The 12,097-nt window shown below is 39.0% G+C and overlaps 1 protein-coding gene across 3 annotated transcripts in view; it reads right to left on the bottom strand.

Moving 5' to 3' along the window:
- The window catches only part of LOC137369019 (ceramide transfer protein), a 166,949-nt gene that overhangs the window by 21,712 nt on the left and 133,140 nt on the right, over nt 1-12,097 (bottom strand). For all 3 annotated transcript variants that reach the window (XM_068029505.1, XM_068029506.1, XM_068029507.1), the window contains 4 exons: nt 11,600-11,757; nt 10,408-10,500; nt 8,927-9,013; nt 8,662-8,754 (listed from right to left, as the gene is read on the bottom strand). In XM_068029505.1, the coding sequence (XP_067885606.1) occupies nt 8,662-8,754; nt 8,927-9,013; nt 10,408-10,500; nt 11,600-11,757 (431 nt within the window). The remainder of the gene's footprint in view (nt 1-8,661; nt 8,755-8,926; nt 9,014-10,407; nt 10,501-11,599; nt 11,758-12,097) is intronic.

Below are 12,097 nucleotides of genomic sequence, written 5' to 3'. Positions count from 1 at the left end.
AGAGTCCAGCGAATTTTGGAAAATTACCGTCAGTGCACCTGCTACTTCTCCCGCCATCTCTTTTAGTACCCTGGGATGCATTCCATCAGGGCCAGGAGACTTATCAATCCTTAGCTCCATTAGCTTGCCCAACACTACCTCTTCCGTAATAATGATTGTTCCCAGGTCCTCACCTAGGTTCGTCTCTTTGTCAATTACTGGCATGTTATTAATGTCCTCCACTGAGAAGACCGATACAAAATACCTGTTCAATGCCTCGGCCATTTCATCATATCCCATAACTAAATTCCCCTTCTCATCCTCTAAAGGACCAACGTTTACTTTAGCCACTCTTTTTCGTTTTATATATTTATAGAAACTTTTGCTATCTGTCTTTATATTCTGTGCTAGTTTTTTCTCATGTTCCATCTTACTTTTCTTTATAGCTCTTTTTGTAGCTTTCTGTTGACCTTTAAAGTTTTCCCAATCTTGTAGTTTCATGCTGCTTTTGGCCACTTTGTATGCCTTCTTTTTCAATTTGATAGCCTCCCTTATTTCCTTAGACACCCATGGCAGATTACCCCTTTTCTTCCAGTCCTTCCTTTTCACTGGAATATACTTTTGCTGAGCACTTGGAAAAATTGCTTTGAAAGTCCTCCACTGCTCGTCAACTGTCCCACCGTAAAATTTTTGTTTCCAGTCCACTTTAGCCAAGTCCTCCCTCATTCTATTGTAGTCCCCCTTGTTCAAGCACAGGACCCTGGTATTGGATTTTATCTTCACACCCTCCATCTGTATTCTAAATTCAACCATACTGTGATCACTCCTTCCAAAAGGATCCCTAACCATGAGGTCATTAATTATTCCTGTCTCATTACACAGTACTAGATCTAGGATAGCTTGCTCCCTCGTCGGTTCCATTACATACTGTTCAAGAAAACTATCACGGATACACTCAACGAATTCCTCCTCAAGGCTACCCTGACTGAGCTGGTTTGAAAATCTACATGTAGATTAAAATCCCCCATGATAATTGCCGTACCATTTTTACAGGCATTAGTTATTTCTTTGTTTATTGCCCGCCCCAATGTGATATTATTTGGTGGCCTATAGACTACGCCTATCAATGACTTTTTCTTCTTAGAGTTTCTAATTTCCACCCAAATGGATTCAACCTCATTCTCCATAGAACCTATATCATCTCTCATCTCTCAGCACCGTCTGCTCAGAGTCACAAGTCTCTGCCATGGGTCTTCAGGTGACTGAACAGGCCGATTCTTGACTCGCAGATCTTTGGGCACATGGGACAGGATGCCCCACTAGGCAGTGAAATCCCAAGTGCAGGACTTGCTTCCTTTGTTTTCCTTCTCTGCCGTCACTCTGCATCATTGAGGCCTTTGGACTCAAAGCATGATGTAGCTTGATGGACAATTTGTCGCCATTTTGAACGATTGGTAGCAAGCTCCTCCCAGTCATCAATAACAATGCTGTCACACTTCAAGAGCTTCAGAGTGTCTTTGAAGCGTTTTCTTTGTCCTCCCCTGGAATGCTGGCCATTTGAGAGTTGAGAAAACAAGACCTGGTGGGGAGACGGTTTCGGCCATCAGTGCCCAGTCCATCAAAGTTGATTTTGCAGACGTTTTGCCTGAATGCTTATGGAGCTGGCTTCAAGGACACTAACGTTTGTTCGACGGTCCTCCCATTGAATCCAGGGGAAGTGGCAGAGGCATCGCTGAGTGAATTTCTCTAGAACTCTTATGTGTCACTGATACACAGTCCAGATCACACTGCAGTGCAGGAGTGTGCCAACGACAACTGCTCTGTACACTAGGACTTTTCTTGACTTGTGGAGGTCTTTGTTGTCGAACATTCACTGCCATAGTTTGTACAAGGCTGAGCTGATGCAGTTGGATCTCCTAGTTAACGATGGCCTTTGAGACAGGTGGCTACCAAGGTATTGGAAGTGCTCAACATATTAGGTTTAAATCAGCCAACATCAGTTGTTTGATACGAAGACCAATATGTTGAAAGGCAGCATTTCTGGAAGACTTAATAGTATTGAGTAAAAAAAAAAAAGCCCACATGACCACCTAAAAGTAATTTCATTTCCACAGCAATGATTTGCAATAACTTTAGTAAAATAAACTTTCATTATTTTTACTGTCAATTCATGGCCCACTCATTCTGAAACTCATTGGCAATTGAGTTAAGTATCTAGATTTATATAAAGCTGCAGCATTAGTACATACAATAAAATCTGCATATATTCAGTCACAATAAGCATTTGGAAGTCTGCAGTCGTCACCAGGTCTGCTGTGAGATCTAAATATTAAGTACTAGCTGCAAATCAATCGGCACAAAAATTGGTGCAAATAAGGTAATTCACTCTGCAATCTTCTAACACAACAGTCCCCCTATCACAGCATCCACTGTTTTTCACTTCTATTCCCTTACATGGATGCCCATTCAATTTATTGACCACTCTGGAAGAAAATTTCATCATCAGTCTTAAATTTCCTTTTTCGAAATCTGAACATGTGCCCCTTACTCTTCCGTCACTATTTAGTTTGAAGTAGTAACTGGACACCATCAACTTTCAATTACTGTTGTATGATTTCATTGGACGTGATACCAAAATTTAGTCTGCATTGGATATATAGCACACCAGAATTTTTTGAATGGATCAGCAATTGCATCACCCCAAGTGCTGAAACCAGGTCAAGAAAGGGCATTGCTACATCAGTGGCAGAACTCTACTCTGGTATTTTAAAAAGATCATGTCTACATTAAACTACCTGAAGTTCAACAAGGAAGCAAAAAATAGTGAATAGGTTATGAACTTGGCAAGGCTTTTGGTACTATGGTTGCATTATTACATATCATGGATATGTATCGGTTTTGTCCAAGAGGGAAGTCACCCATTACATTTGAAGTAGACCACCCCTTACTTCCTGCATGTCATTTTACTTTTTGGTGATATGCAATGCATCTTATTTCTTCAACCAGTTTCCCAAAGGAGCTGCTTTGCATATAAATACTCAACAGTTTCGAACAAAGATGCTGAAGGTAATCAGTGGCCCCAACACGTGCACATGTGGAAATCCAGAAGCTGTCAGAGACACCCCTCTCTTCCACAGGCTGCACGGTTAACTGATATGCTCGACATCCAAATCAATGCAAGGGTGTGAAGTTGGGGTTCAAGCCCACTAGCTCTCCACTAAAGACGCCAGAAAAAGTCAGGGCTGGGGCATTCAGGAGTAAATGAATTTACAACTGCTTGGTAAGTGATAATTACTACCCAACAACCTCTCTAGCCCTGCAAACTTAATTTTACAAGTGTGGAGTCTCATTCATTCAGGAGTTAGTGTTGGAGATTTTTTAAAACATTAATTTTTAAAAAGCTTTTTCTGTCAGTCTCATCGCTCCCTCAATGCCATTTCTCCTTCCCAATCTTTAGATTCCTGTACATGATTTGAATCTAATTTATACTTCCTGGTTTATACTCTGTCTCAGTGAAGATTTTTCAATTTGATTGGTTGAGAAACATCGCTGTTTCTTGTCCTACTCAGACAACACCAATGCCTCCTCTGGGGTGCTATGCTGAATTAGAAGCCAGATTAGAGCAAGTCTCTGCTCAAAAGCCCACAAAATTCAGGCCAATGTCATTGTGTGGCTTTCCTTGGTCTGGAGAATCTGCACTTTAGACATGAAGTTAAGATTTAAATGTGAAAAGCTTAGCACCTGGAGAATGGAAATGCTTCATCTGAATCAACCTAATTTTTAAAAATAGCTTAGTGAATGTGAGAAATTTGAAGCACAGGTCTGGTAAAACTAATTTTGAAACAGACAAACTGCTTCAATGAGATGAATAATGAGTCAAGATAAGGACACTGCCAAAGCTTCAGAAACAAATTAGCCAATTTCAGCAGATTGTCCAATTACATTTACTGCTGGCAAAAATAGGGGGGAAAAGGAAGCAATGCCCCCATGCAGTATGATAATGATTGAAAGACAAGGTACAACTGCGATTTAAAATTTTAAGCCATTTTCTTCTGCTAGGTGACTGCCCTGTAAGTGAGCAAGGAAAAATTGTGTTACTTGTCAGGAGGCTATAAAAAGTGCGTACAACACTGATAAAATATATATACTGAAAAGTGAAGAGTTCTAATTTACACAAATTGGGCATTTATGCATCCAAGATGCCCATATCAAATGCAAAGGAAGAAAATTTTTTCAAAACAAAGCTGAATATTCCAAGGGTGTTCAACAACATATAGCACGAGAAAAAGCTTTCCTAACAAAACAGCACTGCTTGTACTCACTGTCCTAACTGTTAAAGTGAATAAGGAAATTGCGAAGTTAGACATTGGTTTGAAAGATTGATGTTGAATCTGGAAGACTTCAAAGAACTTCCATCAGCTATTATTTAATGTAAGTAGCCATCCTGTAACATTTAGCATTGTGTATCATGTACTGAAAAAAATTCAGATACAAGCAGCCTTATTATTTACTTAGAGTATTAATGGCTTTTCAGGCAGGAGCATATTAAATGGTTGGTTCTGATAGTAAAAGTATTTGGTTAAACTTAAAAGTAGCTATTTGATGCTTGGCAATATAAACTTTTGGACGTTTTGATGTATAGTTATGTATAATTAATGGTGTATATGTAACTCACTTAATTACTGGGCAATTCTTTAATCCCACTGGTGACAATTATCCACTGAGCTGCGCATTGTTCCATCTTAGAATAGCAAACAGTAGTATGAGGTAGGGAAAAGAATACCTGCTTTCAGTATCTTAACACCAGTTCCTGGTTGTACCCGTGATAAGACTGACTGTAGGATTTTTGTGGTCAATTTTTCCAAGTCTACACCAAATATCTTTTAGCAAAAATAAACAGTTGGTTTACAAATAGACCACAAAAATTCAAATTCCATCAACACTAATGATATGCACATTCCCCACCTACATTATTCCAGCGCACCCGTTCGCTAGGAAAATACATAAGTACTATTGGAAAATAGGAAAAACTAACTTGCAATTTCTTAAAACTGATGACACTTAAGAACTCACTTACAAAAAGAAACCTTTCCATTTGTTGAGCTCTTAAAATGCCAGTGGTTCTGAAAATGATTCTGAAAAAGCATAGTTTAAATTGTAATCTTCAATCGCTTTGACCCACTTTTCTCACATCGTATTTAATGACCATTTTATGAGTTTGCCCCCTGGAAAACTGTCAGCAATGGGGCAACTAGGGCTTCAGAGTATGAAAGGCACGTCAAGAGTAGGCTACAGCTAGAGTCTGTTGGGGTTTATCCTCAACTCAAAGATAGCAGGGTAAACCCACACACATTGGCAAGGTGACAAGTTCACTCATTTAACACAGTATCTTTGTTCATATCCAAGCATGTAACAACTACCGTTACATTTGTCAAATAAAATATCAGCACTGTGCCTAGGATCTTGAAGATCCTCCTGGAAAGGTAAACCACTTATCTCAACAACATCCTCAAAAGACAAACAAAGTTCAACCAATGTTCCATGCTGAGCCACTGTCTCTGATGGCTGTTAATGCTCCACCTCTTAACATTAAAAGATGCTATTATTGAGGACATGTGGGCACTACAGTCCTAATCCACCTTTATCAATGTCCAGTTAGACAAAATTAATAAAGTTGGGGGGAGGGGAAGAGACCACAGGAAGAAACACAAAACTATTGTGATCAAGACGACGTCTACATTATAACAAGTCATGCTTGCTACCAACAGTAGAAAAGAAAACTGGGCCTGCCTCAAAGTAAGACAGTGATGATTCTGACCAGTGTGTAATAACTGAGGCACAATTTTCTTAAAAAGGGCAATATGCCAGCTGAATTTCCCTCCTCCCACGAGGATGAAGCAAATTTCCAATTGCACAGAAGTTAAACAGTTAAGAAAGAAAATAAAGCGATCCAGTTGCAATGGTTAAATTTCCAATACTAAAAATTTCAGCGAGTCACATATATGAGTTTAAAGACTTTTAGAACATGTGCATTAGTAATGGCAGGTTTAAAGTATGGCATGCTGTTACGATTATATGTAATTCATCAGTGATGCTTAGATTAACCTATTCCATGAGATAGAAATCTTAACAGCACACAATTTTACGACAAGTGGTTGTATTTTATTCCATAGATTAAGAGCTGATCTTTAATTTGACGCCTTCCTTTTTTTCAACTTAGGTTTGATATTTAGCAGCATAAAATTTGATAAGAAATTCTACACAATTCTTTATTCTGGTTTTAAAAAAATGAAGTTCACTGCAACAGCAATAATCTATCCCACAGCTGATGCACCAAGGGTGTCCAATCTTTCCCCGTAAGGGACCGCATTATAATTTTTGTTCTATGTAGGGAGCAGGTGAGCCAAATTCAGAAAGATAAAGGTATTAGAAATTTATTTTATTAATCAAAACCACATAAAATGTGCATCTTTGTGAACAAGCTTTCATTCAGAAGACTGATTTATTAACTTTCTTTCGCGGCACTACGTTGAACACTCATTTAGTGAGATACCTGCATTGTTTTTGCTTGCAGAAATGGACAATGTCTGCCCGCACGCTTGATGTAGCGAAGCGGAGTATTCCGGATAGATGTCCATTTGTCAGGAATAATCTTGATCGCGCTGTGTGGCTCTCTCTCTCTCCCTCTGCCAACCACCACCCCCCACCCTCACGCTCTGGGCCCTGTTGCCTCCTCAAGCAGCTTCTCCTCGGAGACGATGGCGGAGGTGAAGTGCCCGGGGCCCAGCCTGGGTCAGTACGCAGGCAGAGCCAGTGCTGGGTCTGGGGCCCAAGCTCAAGACCCGGAAGGCTGCACTAGGAATGCAGCTCGGGTGGGAAGCGCCGGTAGACATGCAGCTCAGCCCAGGTGTTGCCATCTTAGTAAAGGAGCCAGAGCATAAAGTACTGAAGCGCGTCTGCCATCTTTGTAAAAGAGGATATGCGCAGTGAGGTATCTCCGCCATGTCAGTAAAGGAGCTGCAGCCGTGGTCAGTCACAGGTTTTGGTGGGCTGGAAGAAGCCGGTGATGGATATCCAGGGGAAATTTCTCATCCTTGGCAGGTCGGATGGAAACTTTTGGCTGGCCGGATGTTGGACAACCCTGTGATATGCTGACTTAGCTCAGGGAATAAGTTATGTTCAACAAACATCACCATCACTATGAAGAGAGCAGATGCAAACCCAGGTGAAGTAGTCAAGCGAAGTGAGCTGCACAGAAGGACCACTGAGTTTGTACAGTACCTGGGTGCTGAATCTGTGATCATCTGAAGCACTGACTAGATCAATGGAGGAAGAGCGACTAAAGGGCTGCCACAGAGACAGACAAAGAAAAACCCAGTTCAGAACAAAAGCACAACAAGGCATTCAAACATTAACCTTCACCACAAAAAAGTGCATTAAGGAACCAATAAGCTTTAAAGAAATGAGAACAGCCACAATGAAATCATGCATCTATGTACCATTCTCCACTGCATGGAACCCTGAAGAAAAGGCAATTCTACAAAAATAGCCACAATCAAGTGCAGGTTTATGATGCATTTGCCTTGAAGCACATATCACAACTAGTGCCTAGATTTAAAAATGATTGTGATGTACATAAAAAGATAGTATGAAATATAAGTCACTAAAGCACAAATATAGCACTTCTCCACAATATTTTTGTCCCAAATACTTCTGATATTGGAATCAAGAATCGGTTTTAGTATTCTGGTGAAATCCTTATGCAAAACTTTTGTTGAAATAAATAATCCTATTTTTAGAATTTGATAGAAATTAAGTACAAGACTGACAATACTCCAGACAGATGAAGTGCAAATGGCAAGGTATTGCGTAATGTTCCTTTGCATATAAGTAAAATGGTTTGTCAAGTGTAAAAGTACATTTTATTTAAAACATTGCAGTGGCCCCAAACTGGCTTTATATGTGGCAAAGCTAAATATGTACCAATTCTTTTCTAGCTCCCAACTGCAAATTCAAATGGATTTCATGATTTATAAAACTGGTTCATGGAAATAGATTACAAAAAAAAACTGAGGAAAAGAGATTTCACTGCCCAGTGAAAAGAACCACAGTAACTTCCTGATGGCATTTTGAACAATAGAGGTAGTTGAGAAAAACAAGATTTGTTTAAAAAACCTTCATGTTATACGTTCATTGAACAAACAAAATATTCAATGATTTGCATGAAAGACCAATTTACACATCATGTTCTGAGACCACTGAATTTTGGATCCCATTACCCAAGAAACGTGTGTTTCAGGGTTTCCATCACATCCTGTTTATCCCATGGACACTGAATTTCAAAGTTCCTCTTTTCCCCCTTCCCATGTTGATACTTCACAACAGAGGGGGAATCTGGTTACACGTGTGAAAGTATCAATTAACCAACACTACCACAAGCAGTGCTTCAGTGACATCACAGGATGAGTCGGCAACCAACAGGAGTGCAGATCTTCACATTGCATTCTCCATAGGAACTGCCAATTTCAGCCTTCTACAATAAAAAATTCAAATTAAATCTTTTCTTTTTAAAAATACATTTATAGAATAGAATCACATCATAGTGGCATTAGAGGATTTTGCTAGCAAAATACACTCAGTAATATCACTACTAAAGCAATAAAAAAGAGCAGGTTATCATACCTGTTTGGCAAATCTGTGGGTACCAACTGCCGAGAAGGAATCCCCAAATGGCACAGCAGCTGACCAATGAATTCTCGACTTCTCTGTGTGAGACTAAAAATTAAAATGATTACAGCACTCAATTACAAGAGTACAAATGATTACTCCAAATGACCGATAAGGATGAAAGCAAAAAGAGCACCTCCAAAAAAGTTTGATTGTAGTAGGATGATTGGAATACAGAAAACATTTAATAATTTACTTAGAACTATAAGGGAGAAAATACCTGTTCTTCAATTTTATCTTGTCTGTCAAGAGCAGCTTCAACAGCATCAAAGAATTCCTCCTCATTTATCAAACTATTTGGACCTTCCTAATAAAAGTATTCCAACAAAAGAAAATGAGCTCCAAAGAGACCTGCAACTGTATAGCATCTCATCACATCTCAGAAATGCTTCAAATTACTTTACATACAACGAATTGCTTTGAAATCGTGTCGAACAGTGCAATATAGTGTAATACTGTAACTAATATAGGCAAAAGTGGCAGCTATTTTGCACACCAAGATCTCCCAAACAGCAAAACAATCAATGACAGTTAATCTGATTTGGTTCTGCTGGTTGAGGGCAGGACTTTGAGAGAACTATTCTACAAACTGCACCATGGGATCTTTAATGGCCACCAAAATGGGCAGAAAGTTACTTCAATGTTAACGTTTTATGCAAAGAACATCATCTATGAAAATTGCAGCATTCTCTAAGTACCAGATTGTCAGCCAGGATTTATAGATTGTATCACCATGTCTTCATCAGCTCACACTTCCAGCAGCCTTGCAGGCAAAATGTTTTTGAGCTGATGGGTGCAGGAACAAGTCTAACAGGGATAAACAGAACAAGGCCAGTTCTGATGAAAGGTCACAGACCTGAAACGTTAACTTTGCTTCTTTCTCCACAGATGCTGCCAGACCCGAGTATTTCCAGCACTTTTTGTTTTGTTTCAGATTTCCAGCATCTGCAGTATTTTGCTTTTGTTTCAGGGATCACCATGAGGTGCCCCGCTCCACCAAATTCCAGGTCATTATATTTTATATTTGTATTTTTTTTTATAATGGTAATTGCAGAAATAGCAATAGTTGGAATTGTAGTAGGATGATTGGAATACATAAAATTGGGATAGTTAAATCTCCAGCACCTAAAGATTTCCACCCCAGGAATTGATCGGTAAAGAGTAAACTACTACCTACCAAGTTCTTTGCTCCTAATTTCTATTTAGGGATCCCTGCTGGGAAGTAGATGACATGAAAACTGTATGAGGATAGGATCATGATCTAATTGCCTGCCACTCATCATTTGCTTTAATGTGAAGAATGGCTAAATTAAGCAAGATACTGGGAAGTGACTATGGAATCACACCCAGCATAATTCAGTGTCCACCACAAGATGGAAGAGATTTAAATATAAAATTTAAAGTAGGATCACAATTATGCTGCAAAAAACTTTTAAAGGTACAGTTTATGTTCATTATATTAAAACATTCAGAACTTGGAAGGCTTTGAATCAATACAGCCCAACAGTCCAAGCATTCAAGAGAATCAAGACATGGGCAAAATCTTAAATGCAGGTCATATGTAGGGAAACGTTTGATAAGCCATATAACTTCTCCTCACTTTGTATTTGCTTGTTAGGTTTCCTTCCTCTTCAGCCCAACCCAAAAATGACCAGAATTTGAAAGCAAGCTCAAAGATGTTTTAACAATTTGAATTCTTACCTCATAATCAGGTCCACCAAAGTGACATTTTTTCTTCAGTTCTGACATTGCATTCTTGTATGCATCTTCTACTCTTCGCCTCTTTTCAATTTCCTATGAGTTCAAAGATTAAAGAATTGCATATTATTCAGTCCTACTCTAAGCACTGAAGGATGTACAGGGTTGAAAAAAAACTATTGCAGCTCAAGGTGGCCATTTAGTTTCTATAGTAGTCACATAACAAGTAACGTTGGCACATAAAATCCAATATGCCAGACTGCATGGTCTATAACAGATGGTCAGTTAGTGTTTCTTTCCCTTCAAGTTTCATCCCTATCCACAGGGTTTCCATCTTACTTGCATCCAGCCCAGGTATATCAATCTCTCTCATAATCATGTTTCCTTGCACATAAAATGTTAAGTTCCATCTCACTAGTTTTACAAAGTAACCCTATATCCCTGCAGATCTATCTTAGCAGCGTCATTGTTGGTTTGCTATTACATAGCTTCCCTCAAACAAGCACGTCCAGCTCTCCAATTTTACTCCTAGAATTCTTTTATAAAAAGATTTTGAGGCATCCCACTAATGTGTTTTTTTAAAGCATTTCCCTGTGTGACCATATCTTTATACTGCACACACTTACCTGGTCTATCTGCATTTAAACAGTTATCTGCCAGTACTGCTCCTTCTTTCTAGGTCTGCTCTATGTTTCCCTTCCCTATCTTATTAGTTTAATTCTTCCCCAACTCCTCTATTGATCCTCTGTTCAAGGATTGTGATGGTAATCCAATTTAAGTTCACCCTATTCCATCCGTAGAGTTTTCCCCTTCTCTTAATACCTAAGGAATCTGAGGTTCTCCTTTCTGTAAGATCTAATCACTCATCGACATTGCTTCTTCCTAATTTTATTCCTGCATGACAAATATAATTCTGAGATTACTATTTTCTCTCCTACTCTAAACTAGAACCTAACTCCATAAACCCACTTCTCTGCAAGAACCCCAACCTATTCTTTCCTATGTCACTGGTTTCTCGCCCTTTTCTGACATTTTCCCACCGGTTTCGTTGCATCTCCTGCCGATATGTCTGCACAAAGGAAAAATATATTGTGCGCACACATACACACCTTTGCAGCTGCACAACAATGTTAAGGTTTTATGGAAATTCAGCAATTTAATAACATGAATACTTACAATGGATTCTGTGTGTTACCTTATCAATCCTTTTCTGCCAGCTGTCTTCTCGTTTCACCATCAGTTCAATGCAGTGAGAAAGTGTAGCCAGTATTCCAGCTGTAGTAGCCTTGAAAGTGATAGCCTCACCTTTAAAATCTATTCCATTGATCCCTTTGGGTGGCACACACGGAAACACTGCACAAAGGATATATATACACACACACACATGATGAGAGCATCTGTAACTCAATTTGCTGAAAGAAAGCCACCATTTTAATTTATTGAATCATTAACTTTATAGAAACAAATAAAATCAATGCATCTCTCCCTGACATTCTAACATGCAAAAGAATTGCAACACAAAAATATTATAGTTGCTGTAAAAATACAAGTATTTTGTAACACAGGACCCTTCTCAAAGTTATAAGTCTAATCCAAACCTATGGACAGTGGAGGGCACCTTGAAACCACTCAAGGTTACAAATTTTCAAATAAAGTACCGGTCTGAAAACCGTCATTTTTTTGCTCACTATAC

The sequence above is a fragment of the Heterodontus francisci genome, chromosome 4 (assembly GCF_036365525.1).
Source record: "Heterodontus francisci isolate sHetFra1 chromosome 4, sHetFra1.hap1, whole genome shotgun sequence".
NCBI lineage: Eukaryota > Metazoa > Chordata > Chondrichthyes > Heterodontiformes > Heterodontidae > Heterodontus > Heterodontus francisci.
This window is presented reverse-complemented; position numbering and strand designations above follow the sequence as displayed.